Source organism: Felis catus, chromosome D2 (genome assembly GCF_018350175.1).
Source record: "Felis catus isolate Fca126 chromosome D2, F.catus_Fca126_mat1.0, whole genome shotgun sequence".
Classification (NCBI taxonomy): Eukaryota; Metazoa; Chordata; class Mammalia; order Carnivora; family Felidae; genus Felis; species Felis catus.
Window position 1 is genome coordinate 11,891,954 of NC_058378.1, and position 26,832 is coordinate 11,918,785.

The window sequence follows — 26,832 nt, forward strand, 5'->3', positions numbered from 1 at the left end:
GCCTGGAGCCCGCTTCACATTCTGTTGTCTCCCTCTCTCTCAGCCCCTCCCCCACTTGCGCTCTCACTTGCTCTCTCCCTCTCTCTCAAAAAAATAAAACACAACAAAACCTCTTGCCAAACTACAGCAATCATAGTTGATGAAATTCTCTAAGTTTCCTCAGAAATTGGGGAAAAGGATCAAAGATCTGCCATCATGTCTTACAGTTGTCATTTACTGAGGTCCTGGCCAGTACAATGGGACAAGAACAAGAAATAAAACGGGGAAGCGAAAAATAAAATGGTCATTAGGCACAGATGACATAATTGGGTACAGAGAAAATCCAAAAGAATCAACAGGTAGTCTATTAGAATTAATAAGTAAACTTGGCAGGGTTGCTGGATACAAGGTCAATATGTAAAGGTAACTATATTCTTAGGTTCTAGAAAATAATTTTTAAATGATGCCATTTACATTAACATCAATAAGTTTCAAGAACGTAGGAATATATCTGATCCAAAAAGCCTCTCATAGTAAACTAAGTACAATCCCTGAGAGAAATTTAAGACTTAATACCGTGAAGATACCAGTTCTTTCCAAATTAGTCTATAGACTCAATGTCATCTCATTAAAAGTCCCAGCAGTTTATTTTGTTGGAATTCACAAGCCAATTCCAAAATTTAAACTGAAATGAAAGAGGAATTAGAACAAAGTCAGAGGACTAACACCAACGCATAACAAGTCAATATAAAACTGGCCCAAGTTAAAAGTCACAGGATTAGAGCAAAAAAGTGGGGGGAAAGTGGTCTTTGTAATGACTGGTGCTGGATCGAGTGGACATCCATGGCGGTGTGGTGTGGTGGGGAAACTGAACTCTACCTCAAGCTATAATGGAAAATCAATTCTACATGGATTATAGACTTCAAGGTCAATGTTAAAATAATAAAACTCCAGAAGAAAACACGGAAGAAAATCTCTGTGGCCTTTGGGTAGGCAAAGATTTCTTAAACAAGGTATAACATGAACACATCATGAACAAAAAACCTGATCACTTGAAATTCACTGAAAGGAAAAACTACCGTTCAACTACCACAACAAAATGCCCATAAAAGAGGGGGAAAGCAGCCATGCTGGAAAAGGTATCTGCAATAGACCTGACAAAAGGCCTGACACAGGCAGCTTATACAACAGTCAACAAATTAATGAGAAAATGATAATTTTATTTAAAAATGGGTTAACATGGGGCGCCTGGGTGGCTCAGTCGGTTAAGCGGCCGACTTCGGCTCAGGTCATGATCATGCGGTCCGTGAGTTCGAGCCCTGCGTCGGGCTCTGTGCTGACAGCTCAGAGCCTGGAGCCCATTTCGGATTCTGTGTCTCCCTCTCTCTGACCCTCCCCCGTTCATGCTCTGTCTCTCTCTGTCTCAAAAATAAATAAACGTTAAAAAAAAAAAAATTTAAAAAAAAATGGGTTAACATTTGAATAGGTACTTCACAAGAAAATATCCAAATGGCCATTAAAGATACAAAAAGATGCCCAGTGTTATGAGTTATCATGAAATGCAAATTAAAAGCACAATGATATATACCATAGAGATTAATTTTTATTAGAAAAACTAACATTAGGGCGCCTGGGTGGCGCAGTCGGTTAAGCGTCCGACTTCAGCCTGGTCACGATCTCGCGGTCCGTGAGTTCGAGCCCCGCGTCGGGCTCTGGGCTGATGGCTCAGAGCCTGGAGCCTGTTTCTGATTCTGTGTCTCCCTCTCTCTCTGCCCCTCCCCCGTTCATGCTCTGTCTCTCTCTGTCCCAAAAATAAATAAACGTTGAAAAAAATATTTAAAAAAAAAAAAAAAAAGAAAAACTAACGTTGACTAAGTCCTGTTGGTGGGAGCATTGACTGGTGAAACCACTTTGGTTAAGTGTTCAGAGCCTGAGCCTAAAGTATCCCCAGTAAGCAATTCCACTCATTGGTGCACATCTAAGAGAAATGTACACATACCTGTATTTCAGGTGATCATTCAACATTTGAGAACACCAGCATTATTCATAATACCAGCTCTATTCATAACAGTAAAAACTGGAAATAAGCCGGTATCTATCAACCAAATGATTCCGTCAACTGTGGCATAAAACGATAATAATGAGCCACCATTCGATACAACAACATGGACGCATCCCACAGACATAATATTAAGCAAAGAAACCAGACACAGAAGACCACATGTTGTAACATTCCATTTTACATAAAATGCAAAAACAGGCAGAACTAATCTATTTTGCTAAAAGTTACAACAGTGGTTACCTTTGGAGAGGCGGTAACCATCGGGAGGGGGGGTGAGAGAGGTTTCTAATTGCACACAACATTCTACAGATCGGTCTGAGTGGTAGTTACACAGGTGTGTTCATACTGAAAAAAATTCATCAAGCTGTGCACTTAAGACTTACGGCCAATGATATTGCAACAGCAACATAATGGGACAGATGGCAGTTAACTCTTGTGGTAAACATAGCATGACGTATAAACTTGTCAAAGCTCTAAGTTGTAGACCTGAAACTAACATAATACTGTGTGCCAACTATACTTTAAAAAATGTTAAAAACAAATAAAAAATGCACTAAACCAACTTAACAAAACTTACGTGCTTTACTATAGGTATAATCTAATTACACTGTGAATTTAAGTTTGTTTGTTTGTTTTTTATTTACTTAAGAAAAATTCAACAGGAAAAAGAGTCTGGGGAAAGCCAATAAATCAGTCTTAGGAAAAGTTGCCTACAGGCAAGAACTATGTCTTATATATCTCATTATATCCATGGAGTCAAGCAGAACGCCTGGCAGATACATAACAGGTATTTAGAAATGCTAAGAATACAATAATAATAATAGTAATATATAAATTTACATGTACTTTCTATTTCCACTGTTACAAATACGAGGGTTTTCAGCCAGCACGTGATAATCCTTGTTAATCTCCCCTTGGACAAAATGGGAAAATGCAGACCGGATGATTCTAATACAAAACTGACTTGACACAGACTTAGAAGGAAATCTTACTAGGTTGGTGCATTGGGTTCTAGCCTCAGCCCTTTGCTATTTAGGAGATTTATTAGTGACTCTATAAAAACGATTTGAAAATACAAATGAAGAAAGAAGCTCTAGGGTAACCCCCAGCACCCCACAAATTCCTGATACATAGAAGCTAGTGAATACATCCTTGCTGAAAGCAGGAACACACGCATATAAATAATCATGGTCCCTCCCACCCAGTATATTCATAATATCACCATTCAGTGAAAACATCAACCTAAAAAATGGTCAATCCGATATTTATGGCATTCATAAGGAACTGAAGGAACCCAAAGCCAATCGTGTAGTTAAATGAGTGCCCCAAAACATATTAATTCAACGCCCAAATATAAACACAGCCTTAGTCTCCTATAATTTACAGTAGTTTTTCTTCTCTCTACTTCATGTGAAAAACTGTTATGTTCTCAGTAGTTCAGTTTATGGCACAGAAGAACCTTATCAAATCACGTCAGCAATAATTTTCCTCTGCCCATAAAAATAGGCTGGATTTATCTAACCTTAAAAAATAGACTCCATTTATCCACAATACTGGCCCCCATCTTGGAAGTTGTACTATTAAATTATGTTGACTTCTGATGGCCTGAATAAGCAAAAGAGGGTTCCATTACTCATTTTCTCTCTTATGCAAAGATCTGCAAGCCCTTCTCCTTGATTTATTCACCAGACTCCATTTTAGTCAGATTCTAGTTTGCTCCATTATTCACAGCAGAGGGCAACAGCATGACCATTGTTAACGCTGAGATTTTAAACCCATTTCTATAACCTGAGTCATCAGGGTTATCTCTATACATGCCCCCTCTTCCAGAACTCTGGGCTTCAAGCTGCCCATCTGTAGAGGGAAGGGACAAATGTCTCTCTGTTCCCTCCTGCGTGACTGCATGACCCCTGTGTGATTTATAGGATCACTGGTGCCACTCCCTACTGACATCAGTCCTCGCTTTGGGCCGTTCCAGAACAATATTTCTTTTTGATATAACTTATGCCCTGTTTCTTGCTCTGCCGATCCTGCCAATCCAAAATTCAAGATTTTGTTCTGCAGAAAATGTCCTTGGCAGGACTAAAACCAGAAAATGCTCTACTCACGGTAGATATGGCAGTTTCTTACCACTTTAAAATAAAAATGTTGGGTGGCTACCTCCCTCCCACCTTCTAGTTTGTGCTTGAGTGTTACCATCGTCCTCATCTCCCCTTCTCTCTGGATCAGCATCCAGAAGCACTGCAACCGGCTGAAATGACGACAGAGTCCCAGGGACAACAGGAAGAAGCCTCTAGATCATTTGGTCCAGCTCCTCTTTGCCCCCCACGGCATGCCCAAACCCCCTTTTACATTTGCACAAGAGTGGTTTCATCTTTTCTTTTTTATAACTTTTTAAAAATACTTATTTTTGAGGGGGAGAGAGAGAGAGGCAGAGAGAGAGAGAGAGAGAGAGAGCGAACGAGCATGCACACAAGCGAGCAGAGGAAGGGCTGAAAGAGACGCACAGAATCTGAAGCAGGCTCCAGGCTCCGAGCTGTCAGCACAGAACCTGACACGGGGTTCGCACCCATGAACCATGAGATCATGACCTGAGCCGAAGTTGGATGCCTAACCGACTGAGCCACCCAGGCACCCGGAGTGGTTTCATTTCCTAAGAAAGGAGTGAGAACTGGGTATGCGTGGCTTGCTACGTCGGAGTCTGGGCTCGTTCTAAAATTTAATCCTGGCACATGGAAAGGTAGAGTCTTTGAACTTGTTTGTGTAGCAAATGCTGGCACCCCAGGCACATCCCAGCAAGACCAAAAAGACAGATGACGTGTCTGAATTCTTCACCTAGTACATTACTGATTGAAGAGGTTCTTAAAAAGTTGCAAAGTGTATAACTTTGTTTGATATGTGGCATATCATATTTATTACACATACATATTTATTACACATACATACCTATGTACATTAAACAAGGTCAGATGTATCTAATTTAATAGCGGCAAAAGGTGACATACTTTTATCTTAATTCTGTATCGATGCATGGTGGCGAGCCTGTGCTTTGGCTAGTGGGGCAGATCCTACGATAATCGTCATCTCAAAAGCAGCTTCCTTTTAAGAAAGTGTTGCAGGCAGTGATTGAGGGCAATAAAGAGATTAAGATACATTCTTTGTTGTTAAGCACAGACATCTGCTGACAGCTTTTACTTTTATATCCCTGGTGTTCAAGTATGAGACAAATTGGGATGTGCACGCTTAAATGCTATATGCATTTACTACTTAGATTTACAACAAAACACAGAGTTTTGCAAGCTACAAATTATATCTGCCGTAGAGTGCCAATTACATACAAATGTAATTTTTATGGAAATTAAAATATCTCAAAAGTGTAAACTGCTTAATTTTCTGAAAAATTACTGAAGTTTGTTGAGCCGGCTAAGCTATTTATCGTACTAGGAGAGCCAAGGGCAGTTGCGAGCAGCAGCATCCTTTTGTTTCCTAAGGTATTTCAACACGTTCCCCTGATCCGAACTGTCAGAGAATTGTTTTAATATACTCCTAGGATGGGGCGCCTGGGTGGCTCAGTCGGTTAAGCGGCTGACTTCGGCTCAGGTCATGATCTCGCGGTCCGGGAGTTCGAGCCCCGCGTCGGGCTCTGGGCTGATGGCTCAGAGCCCAGAGCCTGTTTCAGATTCTGTGTCTCCCTCTCTCTCTCTCTGACCCTCCCGCGTTCATGCTCTGTCTCTGTCTCAAAAATAAATAAACGTTAAAAAAAAAATTTTTTTTAAATATATATATATATACTCCTAGGCTGTCCATTCGCTAAAAAATTATTTGTAAATACCTACACAAACCCTGTAATCTTTTTGAGTCAGTAGCTAAAGGGGAAAAAAAGGAAAGAAAAAAACACCAGCACTGGGGACTTCTACACACCCCACTGAGATAGGCCTGCTTCAAGCCCAGGTGGCTCATTCCATCACCGATGACGCCATGCAACATCCAAACGAAACACGCCCAGTTTAGAGCCAACAAAGCTCTGACTTTAACCGCGTACCAAAAGGTCCCCGGCTGAAAATGCAATTGTGCAAAGCTAACCTAAAACCAAATGAAAAGAGCGTGTGCTCTCGAATTAGGTAAAGCAGTGATGAAGCATTTGCAATAAGGGGATGATGCATCAGTGTCCCCGTGTGCCCGGTTACGGCAGCAGGGGGAGGACGGCCGCTCTCCTGCCCAGCACCTACAGTCTTGCTCCAGCAACTATCCCTCATCCTCCTTAACTTAGATTATGGTCTCGCCCATGAGAAAAAAGTAATGACTTCTTCCAAGCTCCCGTCCTCCCCCCACCCCCCGCCAGGCTCCCACCCCCCATCCCTCCTCCTCCTCATCACCAAGGTACGGGATGAAAATGTCCATCCGCACCGTCTTCCTCAGCTCCGGCCACCCTCACCTCTCTCCTGCACCCGGCATCTGCTTTCACCTTCCTCGGAGAGACCGCATCAAGCCTCCGCTACCAGGCGCCCTTCGTGCTCCTGATGGGACACCACCATCCGCCCGCCTTTGCTGTCAGGCCAACGGCGTCGAAATCTGCCCCCTCCGGCGCATCCTCTTCAAACGCTAAATGCACATTTCCAGTGTTGCCCGCCTATTCGCTTCCTGGGGCCGCCGCGGCAAAGAGCCACAACTGGGTGGTTCAGTATCTGTCGTCTCGCGGGCCAGATGCCCGAGATCAGAGAGTCAGCAGGGTTGGGTCCTTCTGAGGGCCTCGGGCATCCCTTGGCTTGCGGGAACACGGCTCCAGTCCTGTCCGCACACGGCACTCTCCCTGTGTATCTTCACATCATCTTCCTTCTGTATGTGTCTGAGCCCACACTTCCCTTCTGTAAGGACACCGATCACCTTGGATTAGGGCCGACCCTAACGACCTTATTTTAACTGACCGTGTCTCCAAATAAGATCGCGCTCTGAGTCACACCGGTTAGGACTCCGGTGCATCACTTCGGGGAGGACGCAAGGTAGTCCACAACGTACCTCTAAATCAGTATGTCCGCACTTAACCCCACAGCCCTCCCCTGAAACCTTCACTTGGGCCACGTGTCGCTGAGTCTCCTAAACTCCTCCTTTTCTTCCTCTCCTTCTTCCACAGCATCTCTTAAACCTCTCCCCTCCGTTGCGTTCCCACAGCCAGCACACAAATTTGGGCCGAATTATCTTACGCCAACTCCACGGCGACCGTCCCCTAACAGGCTTCCGACCTGCAGTCTCCATCTGATCTCTCCATACACCAATTCATCTTATAAATTGCCGCCGTATTAATCTTCCTAACAGAGGCTCTGACCCAGTTCCCTCCCCAGAGAGGGGGAAAAAAAAAAAGAAAGAGAAAGAAAACAGAAGAATAACTTCAGAGGCACTTCTGACCTTCCCAGTTCAGGGTAAATCCCTGCCCCTGCTGGTGTCAAGGCTCTCCAGCCTTCTGGGATTACCACAGCCCACACTCTCACACAGTCTCTTCGCCGGCCGTGGCCCCATGTGTCTCCCGGCTATACAGTCCAGGGTCCTGCCAAGAAAAGAGACGGCCCCTCCAGAAGGTTCCACTGCAAGGTGTTTAATGAAAGGAGCAAGGAGTCGCTAGGGAGGGTGACAGGGTCCAACAGAGCGGGGCCAGCAATGGTGGGGAGCTGTTACCAGCCCTGGGCCGGAGGCAGCAAGGGAGGAGCGTGTTCCCAGTGCCCGGGGAGAACAGGAGCCTCCTGGACACGGAGCAGGGCAGACAGGAGTAAAAATGCATCGGGGATGGGGAAGACAGAGAAAACCCACACCCTGCCTCCAATCGAGTTCCGATTCACCTGGGATCCTGTCTACCCACCCGCCTCACCCAACTCATCAAAATCTACCCATCTTTATTTTGTTTTAATATGAAATTTATTGTCAGATTGGTTTCCATACGACACCCAGTGCTCATCCCAACAGGTGCCCTCCTCAATGCCCACACCCACTTTCCCCTCCCTCCCACCCCCCATCAGCCCTCAGTTTGTTCTCAGTTCTTAGGAGTCTCTTATGTTTTAGCTCCCTCCTTCTCTACCCATCTTTAAAAGGCACTGGTGACATCAAAGATTGCTTTTAAAGAGGTAAAAACACGACTCTTAAGCAAACATAAAATGAATGCATGTCTGAGGTTTTACTGAATTCCTAAGCAATAAAGGACCAGTACGACAAGAGAGCAGGTTCAAAGGAGAATCCGAAGGACGTGTGCATATCAAAGCCCTCCAGAAAAATGAACCTGAACTTGCTAGCAATGTGCAAAACTGCCGAGTGCCCACGTCCCACCAGACACTTTGCATTTTCCGTGATCGACAACCAAACACTCAGGAATCACTGCTCTGTGCTTCCCACAACTTAAGGAATTGTAAAATAGCTCAAAAGACCAAGGAGAGGCAGAGATGACCCAAATAGGAGAGTGAGGCGGACAGGACACCCACAGTTCTTTTTTCATCGGCCACATCCACAGTCCTGCCCAACTCTTCCCGACTGTTGGAAGGAAAGAAAGAAGACAAGGACAGGAGGAGGAGGGAGAGAGGGAAGGACAAAAACGGGGTCTAGTGCCACAAAGACCTTGGGCTCACCACCCACATCATGTCCTCCCTCGCTGCCCTTGAGCAAGTCACTGCCCTACATCTATCTTCTGATCTGCATGAAAGCAGTCAACTGCCCTGCGGACGTAATGGATTGCTGGGGGAATTGAAGGAATGAATGGTGGCTATCCTGCCTGAGCCAAAACTCTTGAGGAACTTTCATTTCCCTCCACTAGAAAAGCCTTAAGCTGGACCTGACGTTCCTTTTGAGTCTGAAAACACTGTGACCATAAATGCCTCCTCCAGGAAGCCCGAGGCAACCATAATTATCAGACACACATCCTTCCCTCCTCAACATCCTGGCTCGTAGCAGTTATCTCCTTCTTGCATCTGATCCACGGTAGGACATTTGCTGTTTCTTTATTCCCCATCCCACCCACCAGAGAGACAATAAACTCCTTGAAGCAGAACAGGCCCAGAGAGATTTGAGTCCCAGCACCTAGCATGGTGCTCGGCACATAGTAGGTGGTCGACAAATATTTCAAAATGAACCAGAAGAAAATACAGGTCACAGCCACCACGAGCTATCACTTCACACCTGTCAGAATGGCTATTATCAAAAGGATCAAAAATAACACGCGTTCACCGGGATGCAGGGAAAAGGGAGCCCTCGTGCCCTATTAACAGGGATGTAAGTTTGGGCGGCCACCACACAGAACAGTATGGAGGGTCCTCAAGGAATTATAAATAGAAACTATCACAGGATCCGCTTCTAGGTATTTAACTGAATGAAAGGAAAACACTAATTCCAAGAGAGACCTGCACCCTCCACGTCCACGACAGTATGACCACAACAGCCAAGACACGGGAGCCACGTAAGTGTCCACAGAAGGATGAGTGGAGAAGGAAAACGCGGTATACACTGACACACCATGGACTGTTACTCGGGCATAAAAAAGAACGAAATCTTGCCCCTGGTGACAGCATAGATGGCCCTCGAGGGCATGACACCAAGTGAGATAAGCCAGACAAAAACAAATACTGTCTCATCTCACTTGTATGTACACTCTGAAAACAAAAACACAACAAAAACTCACAGATACACAGAACAGATGGGTGGTCGCCAGAGCTGGGGGCTGGGGGGGGGGGGGTGGGCAAAATAGGTGAAGGGGGTCAACAGGTGCAAACTTCCAGTCACAAAATAATTAAGCCTTGGAAATGTGAGGTACAGCATGGTGACTACAGATAATAATACCATATTGCATATTTGAAAGCTGCTAAGAAAGAAGGTCTTAAAATCTCTCATCTGGAGAAACAAATATTTTGTGACTATGCGTGGGGATGACGTTAACTAGACTTACCGTGCTGATCATCTCACAATGTACACAAATATCGAATCGTCGTGTTGTACACCTGAAACTAATAATAATGCTATGGGTCAATTATATCTCAAATAAGTAACTACATACATACGTACATATCAAAGCGGTCTTGCAGGGGAGGCGGGGTGGGAGAGACGAGACAGTAAACAGGAGACGGAAGAGCTAAACCCACAACTCTCTCTTCTCCTTTGCAGTTCGTGTATCCTCATGTGTGTACAAAGGACTTAGGTTGGGCCAATTTCCTGAAGGATGCTGCCCTCCGTAGCCGCAGTCGTGGGACCTTTATACTCCATAACGATACCCCGTCTTCGGGAGACAGTGGCCCCCTTTACTGTCACAGAGAGGACAGCAGAAGAATTGGATGCTTCCGGCTTCCTTGACGGCCATCAATCAGAAAGCATTCAGCTCAGCTTTTCATTTTGTCTGTGACTCGGGAGGAAACGTTCTCCTGATGTTTCATTGAACCTACAAGCCAGAACCTGTAAGCTGAGCAACACTCCCAACCGTGAGCCTTGTCCGTGAAGACAAATCATGACAGATGTGTCCCGGACCAGAAGGGATGGAAGGGATATGCTAAGAGAGAACAAGGAAAAAAATAAAATGCCATCGGGGATTAAATCCAGTAAAGACGTGCGAGCATGCGTGTGTGCGTGTCTGCTAACTTTTTCAGGTGCCTCAATCATCCTTCCATCACACTCTTCTCTGAAGGAAAAGAAAATATGTTCTGCCCTATAGGCTCCATAACTGTACATGTCCCTGAAGGGCAGTTCTTTAAAATATTCTCTCCTTTCAAAAAAAGGCGCTTCGATATGTATTTTCATCCCTCAGCCTATTCCCCCAAATGTCCACTGTTCCAAAAATAAAATGAATCCAAACTTTCAGAAACCCTAAAGAGGAATCGGGATGGGGGCATTTTCAGAGATCATGTGGCATTTTGAGCTTCGGCTCCTGCCTAACACGTTGTTCTACATTCCGGATGCTGCCCTTTGTGTGTTCTTTTCACGTCTTAGATAAAATCAAACCTACTTTCGTGGCAATTTACCCCACCTCACGGAGGTGGCCTTTGAGCCCTCCCATTATGGCTACATTCACCACTCTTCACCTTTTGTCTCCTCTGAATTTACACAGAGCACAAGCCTCCAGGACCACGAGCCTACCGGTCCCCAGGTGACGTGTACAAAGTTCCGCTGTTTCGACACCTCAGCTCTACGGGACTGGCTTCTGCCTGCCAAGTGTCTCCCACGTACCTGGTATTATTATACCGTGAACAAACTCAGTTTCCGATGTGTGCCTCTTGAGTTAGGACAGCCTAGTCAACTTTGCACACGACTGCTCTATTCTGTATTTATCGTCAACGTATTATCAACATATTGTCTCACAGAATCCAGTCACTTGGATTCCACAAACATCTAAGGAGGGCCTCTCATGCGGCACGTACCCTGTGAGGCACTGGTAGTTTAAGAAATTCACACTCGATATTATAAAGTACATTCCCACAGAGAAAAGCAAGCCATCAAGCTTCCCTCTGGTTTTAAAACAAATTAATCTCCAGCCGAAAGGGACCCCATACAGTCTTTAAGTGTGCAGTTTCTAGAGCCACCTGCCTGGGCCTGAAACCCTAGCTCCACAGCCTGTGTCTGGCAATAGTGGGCCAGTGACTGAACTTCTTTGTACCTGCCTCTGAGGGATTTTGTATGGATTTCATGAGGAGATAAAAGTGAAACACCTAGAGCACACATTCTGGACAGTGACTACGAATATACCTACGAGAAATTAAGTCACCAACAGTGGTAGGTAGATAATTCCGTAAAATAGCCCCGGTCTCCTGACCACACCAGAGAGATGATGGCCCTTCAGGGCTGCCACCATACTTCAAGTGACTTCCGTCAGTCTCTAGAATTGCCCAGATGTCCCTAAGAATTCCCCCCAGACAACCTCAAAAGACAGATGGGATGATGCTGGTTTGTCTCTGGCCCTGCCCCCATCAAAATGGCATCTCTCACAGACGGCTCACCCGTGGGCCCTGTCGCTTACCGCCTTCAAAGAACAAAAACGAGACATTCAAGTATGAGAAGCAGTAACAGAGAACATTTCACTGCCACCCCAAACTAATTTAATAGAATTTCACTTTTGGGTCAAAATTTGGTAAAAAAAAGAAATATGGAGTGGGGCCCCTGGGTGGCTCAGTCGGTTGAGCAACCGACTCTGGCTCAGGTCACGATCTCGCGATTTGAGGGTTGGAGCCTCACGTCCGGCTCTGTGCCTACAGCTTGGAGCCTGGAGCCTGCTTCAGATTCTGGGTCTTCCTTCTCTCTCTGCCCCTCCCCTTCCCTCCCTCTCTCTCTCAAAAATAAACAAACATTAAAAAACAAAAAAGAAACCACCCCTGAAAGCCACCCATGAAAAAATATACATGGAATACTATCTTGCTCTCATGTGAGTGTGTTATACGTGTGTATGGGTGTGTGAGACCAAAATTTCTTAATGAAAATTTCTTGGAATGTGAAAGAAATACAAACTCCACCGAAATCTCAAAGAAGTTAAATCATAATTCCTTTTAATTTGATAATCAGCAACCTGCTGTGAGAAGCAAGTGAACACAACTTTCAATGGCTATAAACTCAGTGTGACATTTAGTACTGACTTTAACAATGTCCCGATTTACTCAACACTCAAGGATTTGAGTTGTCCCGTATTTTTCTTTTTTTGTCCTCCAAAAACGTATCTCTTATAGGTACCATATACGTATCTTTGGTTTATATCTTTGGTTTATGTATTATATCTTTGGTTACATGTTAAAACACAAGTAAAATTCACGGGTTCATGTGACCATTATGAGTCAGATTCTAAATTCAGAGAGAAATGAAATAATTAAAAATTTCGTTAGAAGGGGAACACGTGTGCAGGGAGTTTTTCAAATCACAAAGTTTCACAGGGGAAAACACTGTTTGCTGTGGAAGGAAACATTAAGTGGACCACACTCGGTTGCTCTTCCTGATGTGCTGATGACGATGTGGGACCCGTGACCCTCACTGGCCAGCCACACGTGACCTTCCGACGCACATGAATAAGTGTGCGTCCTTGTGAACAAGTGTGTGCTCATGGCGCCCCCTGGGTGACTCCTGCCTCAGCCCCCCTCGGACCCAACAAGGCCCCACCGCCCTGTGAGTTCCTAGAGCCCTTTCCGCAGCGTTCCTCACTTTGCCCTGCATTCGCCTGGCTCCCCAGCTAGACTTAAGGTTTTCTTCAGGTAAACTGGCAAATCCTCCTCTCCAGTCGGCGACGGTCAGTGGCTGCGCACAGCCACCTAGCGGAGGTCTCACCGGGGCACTCGGTGGCCCTGGCTCTCTCTTGGTCCCTTACTCTGTTGACAACTCTGCCTGGTTAACGAGCCCGGAGGCAACGACACGCAGGTCCTCTGGACACTCCTAGTGAGTGGAAAACTTCAAATTTCTGTTTAATTGCAAAATAGCATCACTACAGAACTTTCATTGGGCCACAGGAACCAGGAAATATACCTCCCATCTGGGCTTTGAGGCCAACTGGAATGTTTTAGGAAACCCCAGAACTATGCTCACTTGTTCACTAACCCAAGTAAGAACAGGAAGCTAGAGAAGTCCTCACTAAGCCAGGAGAGAAGATTAAAAAGGAGGTTCACTAGGAGTTTAGTCACTGACCCTGTGATCTACCAGGATGGGAATTTCCAAGGACCTCAAAAGTCACTGAAAGTATGTACTTCCAGCACAAGGGTAAGGTGTTTTTTATTAGTATTAATATTTATTTTGAGAGAGAGAGAGCAAGCAGGGGAGGAGCAGACGGAGAAGGAGAGAGAGAATCCCAAGCAGGCTGGACACTGTCATCACAGAGCCCGACGCAGGGCTCGATCTCACAAACCATGAGATCACCACCTGAGCCAAAATCAAGAGTTGGAAGCTTAACCGACTGGGCCACCCAAGTGCCCCAAAAGGGTACGGTTTTTTTTGTTATACTCATCCTTCTAAATGATTTGAGTTTGGCTGACCCCAGGAACTCCTAACACGGCAACCTTAGAGGGCCCCTCAGAGCCAAGTCCCCACTTGACCTTTCCCAGAAGAATTTTCATAGGACACCTCCACCCTCAAAGTCACACAACCATTCATATTCCAATATTCTTCCCGTGATTCACAGAGATGAAAATAAGTGGACGCAACTGTCCCATCAGAAGCGCCCGTGACGCCCTGAGAGTCACCTCACCATCTAGAAGCATCTCGTTTGAAATGCAAATTCTGACAGGGACCCAGTGTCTCTCACTCAGACTCACTCAGGCCTCCATTTAGTCTTGTTCTCTCCTTAGGTCAGTTGTCTCGGTAACTTCCCTCTCTGGAATGCTCCTCACATGTCTAGCACCAAATGCCCTCCCCTGGTGGCCCAGGAGCCCCCGCAGCCCTCCCAAAGCCCACCATCACCTCGTCTGTCTCACCCACACACCTCCCCTAACCTCCTACTCTTCTGCCCATAGGAAGGATCTTACTAACACTCTCCCATTCCCACCATGTTTGTCTACTTCTCTCATCACAGGTAACTTCTTTCTGCATTCGAACACATTCACGGGATCTTCACAACTATTAGGAGGAGGAGAGAGGGAGGAACTCTTCTCTTGTCCTGGTCCTCCATTTCCATGATTCCTCTCAAACCTGTCCTTGTAGGTAACACTGCGCTAAGCATCATGGAAAATGAATGCCCCCAACAGTCACAAACCCCCCCCACAGAGCCTCAGGGGAGCAAAATTAGGGCCACATGTAAGTGATAAAATGTGTGGAACAGGGACACTCGAGAGATGGTTCGAGAAAGGTAAAATCACGATTGGCTGGAGTGACCCAAGGGCTCCAAGAGGATGGGGAACTTAAGGTGTCAAAAATCAGATTATAGAAGGTCATGAACCAGGCAGAGCAACTAGACCGCATGTGACAGGAACGTGGAACTGGGGAGTGGCGTCACGGGCACAGGGTTTTAGGAGGATTCAAATGGCAGGAGAATTCAAGGTGGGTTGCTATTGGCTGGTGGGGTAGAGGGACAATGAAGGGTCACAACAAGTACTGGGGTGTGAAAGAAATCTAAATCTGAGCCAGATGCCAAGGAAAACACCCCAGGAGATGATGACAAGATACAGGAAGAGAAAAGAACTCAACAAATGCATGGAGTGCCTACATGAGCCAGGCAGTGGAATAGGGTTTGCACATAAATTCTATCACATGATCTTCAAAAATCCCCGAGATGCCTAATATTATCTTTATGCCGTAAGGGAAATTAAAAAAAAAAATTTCCCCAAGTACATAAGCTAGGTAACTGTTGGAGAAAGACCTCAGAGCAGGTCTATGAAGGTTAGGACCACACTGGGGTTTCTAAGAGCTCAAAATGGCAGTGCCACTGGCCGACACAGAGCCACTGGAGGAAGAGCCACTTAGGGGGCTGAATACACCTGAGCTCAGGATGGGAGAGCTGGGAGCGAGGGGCAGAGCACGGTCAGTTCTGAGGTGGGTTTCTCCTGCAGGAAGGAGTGACTTTGACAAAGTTCCTATAATTGCTCTGGCTCTCAGAGTTGGATGAGGTCATCGTGAAGTCTTTTCAAACTCTATTATTCCAAAGATCCAGCCTGATCAGAAATATATATCAAAATGACTCCGAATGTGCCAGGTCTCCAGAAGTGCACACAGGAACTTCGGGAGGGAGGGTGAGTCTAGCAGAGCGGGTGGAGACTACAGGAACAGGGGCGGAGGGGCGCATCTCGATTGGGCGTGGAGGGGGCTCCTGGAAACATCCAGCTCAGCGGTTTTCGGGGTAAAAGCAGCTAGGTAGCAATTACAAGGAGAGGCAGAGACCAGCTGTGGGTGGAGCCCACATTTGGAAGAGCTGAGCGGCTAAATGGAGAAACTTCAGGGCGGGAGAAATCCGAGCGCGTCAAGGTGGACCAGAAGAACAGCGGAGAGGGAGGCAGGGAAAGGAGGAGTATGTGCGGGCTCCCGCCCGGCACCAGGGGCCAGGGGCCAGGGGCCAAGGTCTAGGACGGGCGAGAAACGGCAGCTTCAGAGAAAAGGAAAGCAGCGTCCTTGTCAGAGGCTGGAAGGCCGGGGGCGGATGTGGACAGGGAACCCTGTGAAGGGGAAAGAGAAGGATACGACAGGGCAGGTGGGTTCTGCAGGGAGGGTGGCGTGCTGAAAACCAGCTCCCTGACCGTTCCGCAGAGATTTTCACGCACCTGGCTTGACTCTACGCCGTTGCTAGGGACCGAATGTTTGCAACCCCCTAAATTTCATACGGGGAAATGCCAACTCCAAATGGGACGGCATCAGGAAGTGGGGCCTTTGGCAGGTCATTAGGGCAGGAGGCTAGGACCCTCAGGAATGGAGTGAGGGTCCTGATAAGAAGACGCACAGGGCACAAGATTTTTCTCTCTCAGCCCTGTGAGGACACGGCAAGACGGCCAGCTGCAAACCAGGAAGAGGTCACACGTGGCAGCTGCCTGCACCTGGATCTTGGACTCCCCAACCTCCAGAACCGTGGCCATTAATATCCGCTGAAGCCCCCCTCCCCCACTGTATGGTCTCGTTATAACAGCATGAACCAAGACAGCCCCTAATTTGGAGTAGGACACTGGGCCAAAGCATCTCAGCTGTCTGAGCTTTAGTCCTTATTTAAATGACCGCGGGGGGTGGGGGGGGGGGAGGGGGGTAGACGAGATGTCGTTTTCTAAAGGTCTCCTCCTGCCCTAATATCCTAGAATTTTTACATGTGTTTTCTTCCCTTCTGATTTCACGCCAGCCTCTAAGTCGCTTCTTTGCAATTATAATTGCAAACCACATCTCTCCGTATTCTGGATGCTTCCTTCACACTGAATATCACGCCCTGCATGCGGAAGGTGCTCAACAAATGTTTTTCTGAATTAACAAAATTCCCGTAATGTCACAGTTTCAGGAGCCAAATGTGTCCCTTCCTCCTGTCTCCAAGGACAGTCCCAGAAGTTGTAATCTTCTCTCGGCTAATTCAGCCTTGATAAAAAAAAAAAAAACACTTACCTAAAGCCCAAGTACAAATAAGACTGAATGTCAAATAAATTAGTGCCCTAATTGTTTCAGATCCTGCCCTTCCTGTGAATGTGTACACACAAATTAAAAAAAAAAAAAAAAGTCCGATTATGTAAGCCTGGGTGCACTTTCTACCAGTCCCTTGACAAAATACCACAGTGCACATCTATCGTCATGCCTTCGTTATCAAGTGAACAAAAGGTGCAAATTCCCACGGCCCACTCAGAGTCTTTTCCTTTGTACTCCATGACATTCCTACAGCTGACAAAAGCCACTGGGTACCTTGTCTGCTGGAGCACTGAAACCTACTTGAACCGCTGATATGCAGCCTTTCTCTCCTGGAAAGGACATTAGCCTAAAATCTGAATTTCAGTCTTAGTTCCGCACTGTTGAGTCACTGACTTTGTACAATTAACCTTCCTGTACCTCGACAAACGAGGCTAAACATTCCGGCTCAATCTACTTCACACTGTTGGGTGCTAGAACTGATACTTTAGGATTCTTACTATTAATTGTGGAGTACTTTCTAAAATTCTTCTTCTTATTATCTCCAAGATGTACACATCCTGCAAAGAAATCTAAGTTAAATTGCTCATTCTGCAAAGGAAGGCCGGAGGAAAGCCAAAACACCCCCATAGGAATAATGTCTGCAGCTTGGGTTAAGTTTTCAATCTCGATCTACGCATAAACACAAAAAAGAGTAACTGAACTTTCTGACACAAATGAAGGAAAAGCAAGGTACTTGGGAAAATTAACCCCTGACCAAGGTCATCTTCCATCATGGCTTTCTTGAAGTCAAGAAATTCCCTCTATAAAATTTTATGATTGCTAGGAAAATAAGAGGAGTGTTACTAAAAAGATCCATGGTTTTAGTACCAGATTACAGTTCACTGAGAATTTTAAAATAAAATAAACCACCCATTCCAAATCACAGGCATGTTTGGATAGGACACTGAACAAATCCATCACGGGCTGAAGGCTTATTTTACGATAGGATTAGGTCCTTAGCACATCCAGGGTTTACACGTCCACATTCTCACTTTCTCTCCAAGATAAACACATCAGAGTGGGCAAGCTTCCAGCTGGTGGGGGAGTCACTGAATCAAAGATGATCGTTCATCCACATAACCACTTGCAAGAAATGTCAGCAAACTCACAACTGCATAATGATAAAGCCTGGCACAGGCTAACCAGTGACAAAACTCCCCTTCACAAATGACGAATTAATTCACAGCAGTGGACATAACTCATGGACACAGTTCATTAAAGATTTCACCTTTGCCTCCCTTAACAGTGATCACCGATGTCTTCTAGAAGAAGAAGAAGAAATCAAGTTTTCTGTGGACAGAAGGATGCCAAGGATGTGTCAATGAGCCACAGTGTTTAAATAAGAATCCAAGATAATACTTAAGGTGCTCTAATCAGATATATGAAATGATCAACTACACAATTAAGGTCTCCTAATGACTGATATTCGTTTTTTTTTTTAACACAATAGCTTCAACTGTGATCTATTAACTATTTCATCTAACATACAGATTATTAACCCTCTCTGGGCCATTTCCTTTAAAACAGAAGGAGAAGGAGAAATAACTCATAATGAGAAGATTGCACACAACAGAGAAATGCCCTGGGGGAAAAAAAAGACAGAGAGAGAGAGAGAGAGAGAGATGAATTTACTGTAAGAACTACATTCTCTCCGTTAATAACTCCATTACCATCTCTGAATCATTAACACAGTCTCAGGTTAAGGGAATAAAACGCAAAGGAGCAAGGGCAGAAGGCAGTGGAGTTGGTGGTAAAGGACTGGAGAATTCCCACGTAAAATTGTAAAATTTAGAGGAACCGGCATGTTTTCCTTTTAAACGTTAAGCGACACCAAAAATATTCCCCTGCTCCACTGTGCCACCTCCTTCAAGGTCATTTATCATCAGCACAACCTACGGATGTTTTATTAAAAGAAAAATCCCAGCCTAGGACTGCCAGATCTCTACACAGGACCCACTTATCAAAGGTGTCGCACCAGCTGAAAGGCAGCTGTTGAGTGGCACGGAGTTAACATTACTTTATATGTGCAGAACCCCATCAGCACGCACATTACCCCGGTCTCTATTAAGTATTCTGATAACACCACGTCCACCAGCGTGGCTTAACATTTAAGCCTGCAGGAAGCCCTTGAATGTGTGAAGCCTTCCAAATTTTTCTAGCTGATTTTAACCCTATGGGGTTTGAAAAAAAAAACAATTTAAAAATTACACAGGAAATAATGCTTTGTCCACTTGAACAAAAGATGTTGTGGTCTGGAGAAACATATTTATTTCCGCGCGTCTTTTATTAATTTTTTTAAAACCTTATGGACAGTTTTTCACTTAAAAAAAAACTGTGTTATGAGTAGGCTTAAAACATTCCCCACGAGCAAGGATTTAGTCTACAGGCTCTTCAGAGTCCAGTCGTGGGCCAGCTGTACTTCAAACAGCATATATAATGGTGCATAATGTGTAGCCGTTAGCTCAGATCATTCCCCATTTGAGGCCGACCCTGGATCTTATCCTTTACAAAGGCTTTCCACCCCCACCGTAAATATTAAGGAAAAAATAAATGCCTTCAAAAATTAGAAGACCAAAAGAAAAAAAAAAAAATGGCCACTTACAACGTTCCTGAACAAATTGACCATTTTCACTTGTTCTGCTCCTGTATACATCATCTACACCATTTTCACACCTAAAAGTTACTGTCTGGCTAATATTTCAAAATTTAAATCTATGATTTTCGTGACTGTGCAGGTAATTGGGAAGTGATCTCTTTTGCACCGTTGAGAAAAAGAGGCAGAAGCTGCAGTCCTCGGGCGGGGGTGGGGGGGAATCCTGGAAGGAAAAATCTTTCGGAGGGGAGGAAACAAGTGCCGGGAAAGGAACGACGGAAAGAAAGGATGCTGCAAATGCTAACTAGGTTATTCCTACCGCGAAGTTACGGCATTTTCTTTTGCCAAGAGGCTCTCCAGTCCCAGCTCTGAGGTGAGCAATGCCTCAGCCTGGGAAGTATCTGCAGCGTTCGAACAAATCAGCGAGGGGAAGGAGCAGCGCCAGGAGGTACTTAAGGAGAAAAAAAATTTTATCAGTGTGGAGCCAACCTTTCCCTGCTGCCACCCAGTGTGGAAATTCCGGGCAGTCACCCTGCCCTTACACACGCACACGCGCTCACACTTTGCTGCACTAGGCATTCAATAAGCCAGCATTGAGAGAACGACACGTTCACGATGTCCCCGCCACCCCCGCGTGCGCGCGCGCGCACACACACACACACACACACACTCGCTTCCCATCCCTTCCACGTTCTGCAAACGGTCGCAGCACCGTGGCCCGCGTGCCAGGGAACCTCGGTGACCACCGGGGCGATTCCTCCTCCCCTCCGCAGCACCCTGACTTGGGGGAGATTGGAGGGGGGGGGGGGCGCGTCCCGCACCTCCTCCGGGACCAGCCGACCGCGGCGCGCTCTACGCCAAGTAGGCGAGTCCCGGGGTTGCGCGACAGCGCGCGGGTCCAGCCCGCAAGCCGGGGAAACCGCGCCGCGGCGGAATTCCCGGCGACAGCCCTCGTCCCGGGGCCCCACAGGCCCCCCGGCCCGCACCACCAACCACCCCCAGCGGCGATCCGGAAGGCGCAAGCCCCGCCACGGGTCAGGCCGGACGGGCCCTCCTCCGGGACTCCGGCGGCTGCGAGGCGCCGGTCCTCGGCGCCCCGGGACCGGAGGCTGCGCGCCTCCCGCCCGCTCTCAGCGCTCCCGCCGCGCTCCGGCCCCGGCTTCCCCCACGCGCGCACGGACGCGCACCCTTCCCTCCCGTCGCCCCCACACGGCTCCCCCGGGGCCCCGGGGGCACCCCGCCCCGCCCGCGCGCCCCCGCCGCTCTGCCCGGCCCCGGCCCCCGGGGGAAACGCGGGCTGCGTGCCGCTTACAGTTCGTAGGAACTGGATCTCGTCCTCGCCTTCGCCCCCATCGGCCATGGCTCCGCGCCTTCTCGCCGGGGCTGACTCCCGAGCCCCGCTGAGCCCGGCGGCGGCCCCTCGCGCTGCCACCCGCCGCCGCCGCTGCTGCTGCTGCCGCCGCCGCTGCCGCTGCGCCGCCCGGAGCCGGGGGCGGAGGGGGCCGCGGCGGCCGGGTGCGAGCGCCGGGCGGTCCCCGCCTGCAGAGCGGAGGAGGAGGCGCGGGCGGGGGCGGCCGAGGCGGGAGCCTCCCTGCGCCGCACTGTGCGGGAGGAGGGCGACCCCGCAGCCCAGCCGCGCCGGCCCCGCGCTCCCTGCCCGCGGCGGCCGACTGCTCGGCCCCGGCTCCTCCGAGCGAGTGCGCCGAGCCCGCGGAGCCCCGGCTGGTGCCGCGGTGGGGGCGGGGAGTGGGGGCGGCGGGCGGGGAGGAGCTCGCCGGCTCCCCTCTGCTGCAGGTAATCCGCAGCCCGCCGCTCGGGCCCGCCAAACCCGAGGCCCAGCGCCGCTTACTGGCTGCCCTGGGTATCGGGGCCCCGAGCACCGAGGAGCGCGCAGCCTTCCACCTCCGCGGGTCCGCCCGCCCCTCTGACCTTCGGTGAAACCCGGGGCTCAGCGTTCTCTCCTCCCGGAGAGGACTGCGGCGGTAACTCGCGCGGCACCCCGGACGGCGCGCAAGGATCGTCTTTCAGCTGGACGCACGGAGTGGGTAATCGAAAATTAAGTCACCCAACACAGGGTATTTTAAAACTTGGATTTCCTCTACTTCTGACCGACAAGGGGATTCTGCAATATCTAGTCTCGGTGTACCTTGCTTTTCACAGGCCATCCATACAAAGTGCGCGGTGCACAGAACTGGAACAAATTCATTCCGCGAGTATGTGGGGAGTGCCTATGGCAGACACCTGTAGTGCGAGGCAGACAACAGTATAAACTCTGATTCGACTAGGAACTGCAGGAAAGGAGGGGATCAAATAAACTTGAATCGCTGATGAGCTAAATAGACTTTGGTACCCATTTATTTCTGAAGAAATTCAGAACATCTGAACACCTCACCATATATCACAATATCTTTACCTCGCACAAATCCACCCAATAGCTCACCACGTCGCCATTTGACAAAGGGCTGTGACTTAACAAAATGCAGGGTGTCTCAGACGATGTGGACAAGAAGCACTAATCTCTTGTCCCTAGCCCACCGCAGCTACCTAAGATACTTAATAAGCATACGCGAAGTTTCCAAACGTCAGTCCTACAAAGATTAAAGAACTGTCCAATTAAGCTTTTGCATCAGTTTACCTAACATTACACATTTTGCGGCATCGAATGAGTTACTAAAACCTACCAGCAAGTTCTATGCAGCGTACATCTTATTTTCAGCTCTCCTCAACTTTATACTTGCTAAGCTGGTTTTGCATGTTTCTAGTAAAATGAATACCAAAAAGAACAGGTGTGATAAATACTCTTCCTCCCCTGTAAGAGTAGGAATGTTCTGTTATATTTAATGATACTAGTCACCTAAAGTGCTTGACATATTCTTGTACAGTGATCCACGACAACTAAATCTTAAACCATTACGATTTATGTGTATTTTTACTCCTAGGAATCTCTAAATGAGCAGAGTCCTCACTAAAGGTAAAAGTCCTCCATGAAGGATGACTATACTCTGAAATTGGCTCATAATTTCACATTAAATAGTTTGATCTTCCAAATTTATGACATAAAATTGAATTTTTCTGTATTTTATGCATAACTATGCCTACATAGACCATTTCTTAATTGAACATGCACATTGTATGTTTGGGAATTACTCCATTCTACCCACATAGTAGGTAAAATATAAAAACTCTAACTCACTAGTTTTACGTTTTGGCATATTAGCTAAGCTATACATTTTTCTACCAAGAGTTATATTTACTTCTTTAATTCTCTCAAGTGATAGCATGTTAAATGGCCTGAGTACTTAATATTCACCATATAGTGAGTCTTCAGTAGCAAACCAAGCAGAGGACTTCTGTAAAACATACATTTGTGTGGACTTGAACATAAAAATACAATACTATGAGGTTTATAGATCTCTAATCTGTACCAGAAGCATAAAAACATGTTTGAGAATGATCATAATATTCATTTTTTAAAGAACTAAAGGAAATACAGCATGTGATCTAATATTGGTGATAAGTATATGCATGAATATTATTTTTGGTACTCTGATATGTTTTCTATATTTCATAATTATAAAAATTGAGATGATTTTCACAAGAACACTAATAAGTTACTAAAAGCTAGGGGAATTTTTGAAATATTTTTTAAAATTGTTTCAACACATGAGAAGATGCTTAACACCACTGATCATCAGGGAAATGCAAATCAAAACTACAATGAGATAACACCTCACACCTGTCAGAATGGCTAAAACCAACAACACAAGAAATAGCAGGTGTTGGTGAAGATGTGGAGAAAAAGGAACCCTCTTGCACTGTTGGTGGGAATGCAAACTGGTGCAGCCACTGTGGAAAACGGTGTGAAGTTTCCTCAAAAAGTTAAAAATAGAACCACCCTATAATCCAGCAATTGGGTTACCCAGGTATTTACCCAAAGAATACAAAAACACTAATCCAAAGGGATAAATGCACCCCTATATTTATAGCAACATCATCTATAATACAAATTATGGAAAGAGCCCAAATGTCCACTGACGAATGGATAAAGAAGATGTGGTGTGTGTATATATATATACGTATATATATACGTATATATATATAATGGTGTATATATATGGTATATATACATATATATAATGGAATATAATTCAGTCATGAAAAAATGAAATCTTACCATTTGCATTGACATGGATGGAGCTAGAGAGTATTATGCTAAGTGAATTAAGTCAGTCAGATCATATGATCTCATTCATGTGTGGAATTTAAGAAGCAAATAAACGATCATAGAGAAAAAAAACAAGAGAGGCAAACCAAGAAACAGACTCTTAACTACAGAGAACAAACTGATGGGTCACCAGAGAGGAGGTGGGTAGGGGGATGGGTAAAACAGGTGATGGGGATTAAGGAGCGCACTTGTGATGAGCACAGGGTGATGTATGCAAGTGCTGAATCACTAAAGTGGACACCTGAAACTAATATAACACTGTATGATAGCTAACTGGAATGTAAATTAAAACTAAAAAAGCTGACGGGTTCAGTTTGTTTAGTTCGGATATGATTTCCTAGTTTCTTCTGGTGAACAACCATGGCAAGAAAAATTGATTTTGACTGGAAGTATCATGGCATGATAGAATGTGAACTTATCTCCATTTTGAACATAATTTTAATTGAGAGAAGGAACTATTTTGGTTACAGCTTAAAATTTACGTTCAATGTCTTTAATTCTTATTGTAGACTTAAGCTATTGGGGGTAGCTCGTACATATTTTCACAGGCACAAAATTATACTTCATAAAATAGAAAAAAAGATTTTGTCTATTTAGAATTTCCATAAGCATCCAACACTTAATATCTCTGGTTTTTATAGTGCTTTATTTATTTTTATTTGAGAGAGAGAGAGAAGTGAGTGGGGGAGAGGGGCGAGGGAGAGAGAAAGTTAATCCTAAGCAGGCTCCATGCTCAGCACGGAGCCCCACGTGGGGCTCAGTCCCACGACCCTGGGATCATGACCTGAGCTGAAATCAACAGTTGGACACTTGCAGCGCCTGGGTGGCTCAGTCGGTTGAGCGTCCGACTTCGGCTCAGGTCATGATCTCACGGTTCGTGAGTTTGAGCCCTGAGTCGGGCTTTGTGCTGACAGCTCAGGGCCTGGAGCCTGCTTCGGATTCCGTGTCTCCCTCTCTCTCTGCCCCTCCCCTGCTCACACTCTGTCTCTCTCTCTAAAAAATAAATAAAGATTAAAAAATTAAAAAAAAAAAAAGAGTTGGACACTTAACTGACAGAGCCACTCAGGTTCCCCCTGGTTCTTGTAGTTCTTATGAAAATGTTTCTTTTTTTATATCAATATTACATATAATTTTTTTTGGCTTTTTGTTACTGAAATTTGTCATCTTAATATTGCTTTATTGGAATCTTTGTACTCTGTAGAAACATACCTGTTTCCCATAACACTCCATTTTAGGACTTTATTGATTATAAAATCATTGAGAGGATGTTATCTCCATATGTTTTAGTCCATATCTGAATGGTGTTTTACTTTATGATCAATATTATATCCTGCAAGTGAGGGGGGAAACCATCACTTCCTGTTTTGTTTTCAATTAGAATTTTTCTACAATCATCAACTCAGAGTGGGCCAGTGTAGCCCACTATTCCCTAGGCAGAACTCTAGACATCCTTAAAGAAGAAAAAATTAAGACAAGTAATGAGATTTTTCATTTACATGCACAACTTACTAAACTCACCAATGATATACATGAGCATTAGAAAAAGTAACTTCTTGCTGAAGATTTCTACAGAAAATGAGCTAAAATACTCAGTGTTATCATTTTAGTTCAGCTTCTTTCAGTTATAAATTAAAGACCCTAATGCTGAGGGGAAAGCCTCTGCTATTGTCATTAGATCATGATGAAATTGGGCTGGAGAGGACCCAGGATCTGAAGGGTGAGCCTACTGCTTATCAACTCAGATTCCCAATTTCAATACCTAAGGAGGTTTTCACAGCATCTCTTCCTATCCTGTTTCAGAAGTTGACGAAGCAAAAGTTTAGAAAATGTCCACTGTATTTCCATCTTTAGTACATGTATCCTAAAATAGTACAGTTCTGATGTAGACCTGAACTAAAAACAAACTCCAGCAAATCCTTGGAGGGCATAGCCTGAATCTCTGGGTCTGCATTAATGCAAGGCGGTCAGGAATGGCATCAAAATGATGATAGTAATGGTGATGGCCATGGTCATGGTGATTGATGGTGATGATGATAAAGGCTCATTCACTGAGCATTTACTCCCAGAGCAAGTGCTCCAGGCACTTAATTTTATTGTTTCTTTCCATCTTTATAGCAGCGCCATTTTAGAGAAAAGGAGACCAAGACTTAGAGAAGCTAAGTAAAGACTGAGATCATCCAGCTGCTGAGTGGTGAGGCCGGAGTCAGGGGTCTCCAAACCTTAGATCTTTGTCACTGCTTCATGCCATTGGCCCTCCCCCACCCAGCATAGAAACCACAGAAGAGTCTAGACTAACACAAACTAAAAAAGGTCCTGGCAGCCCCTGGAGATTTATTCCTGATTTCATACCAACCCTAGGGGTCCTGTGAGCTCATGGGATGCCAAATGAGTTCTGGAAAAGGAAACAGGGATTATTATGTGATCAGAAATAAAATCCAACTTGTGTCCTGGCCTGTAGTTTGGGTTCTTAGGGGAGATCAGTTTTTCAAGACTTGAAAGTTATTCATCACTATCGTATCCATTCCCTAAGTTGAGCTTACCATTTGGAAGCCGCAAACTATAATTAGTATTCTGCTATCCAGGGTCACGACCAAACTGCATACAGATGATAAAAGTGAACACGATCTATCTCTTGGGGTCAGCAGAGCCCCTGACACCATGAGGGGGGTTGACCTTACATGACTAAAAGTTTGCTAATTAAGCCCTTCCTGCTGAAAAAGGGTTCCTGAAGAGCCATGGGCTCCCCAGAGACCTCTCCACCACAAACTGCCTCAGTGCCTGCACAAGTAGTCATTATGGCTGTCATATACTCCCTAAGGCGGGTCTTCCTCCTGGTTTGCCTATGCCTATTGTACCAAAACTAGGATCCAAAAGCTAATCATCCTCTTTGATTCCTCCCTACTATAGACTGAATGTTTGTGGGAT

The 26,832-nt window shown here is 45.9% G+C and overlaps 1 protein-coding gene across 9 annotated transcripts in view; it reads right to left on the reverse strand.

The window, feature by feature from the left end:
• Nucleotides 1–21,180, reverse strand: part of RYR2 (ryanodine receptor 2) — a 757,942-nt gene extending 736,762 nt beyond the window's left edge. For all 9 annotated transcript variants that reach the window (XM_023240368.2, XM_023240367.2, XM_023240360.2 and 6 more), the window contains exon 1: nt 20,995–21,180. In XM_023240368.2, coding sequence (XP_023096136.2) covers nt 20,995–21,042 — 48 coding nt within the window. In that variant the 5' untranslated portion in view covers nt 21,043–21,180. The remainder of the gene's footprint in view (nt 1–20,994) is intronic.
• Between the last annotated feature and the right edge of the window lie 5,652 nt (nt 21,181–26,832).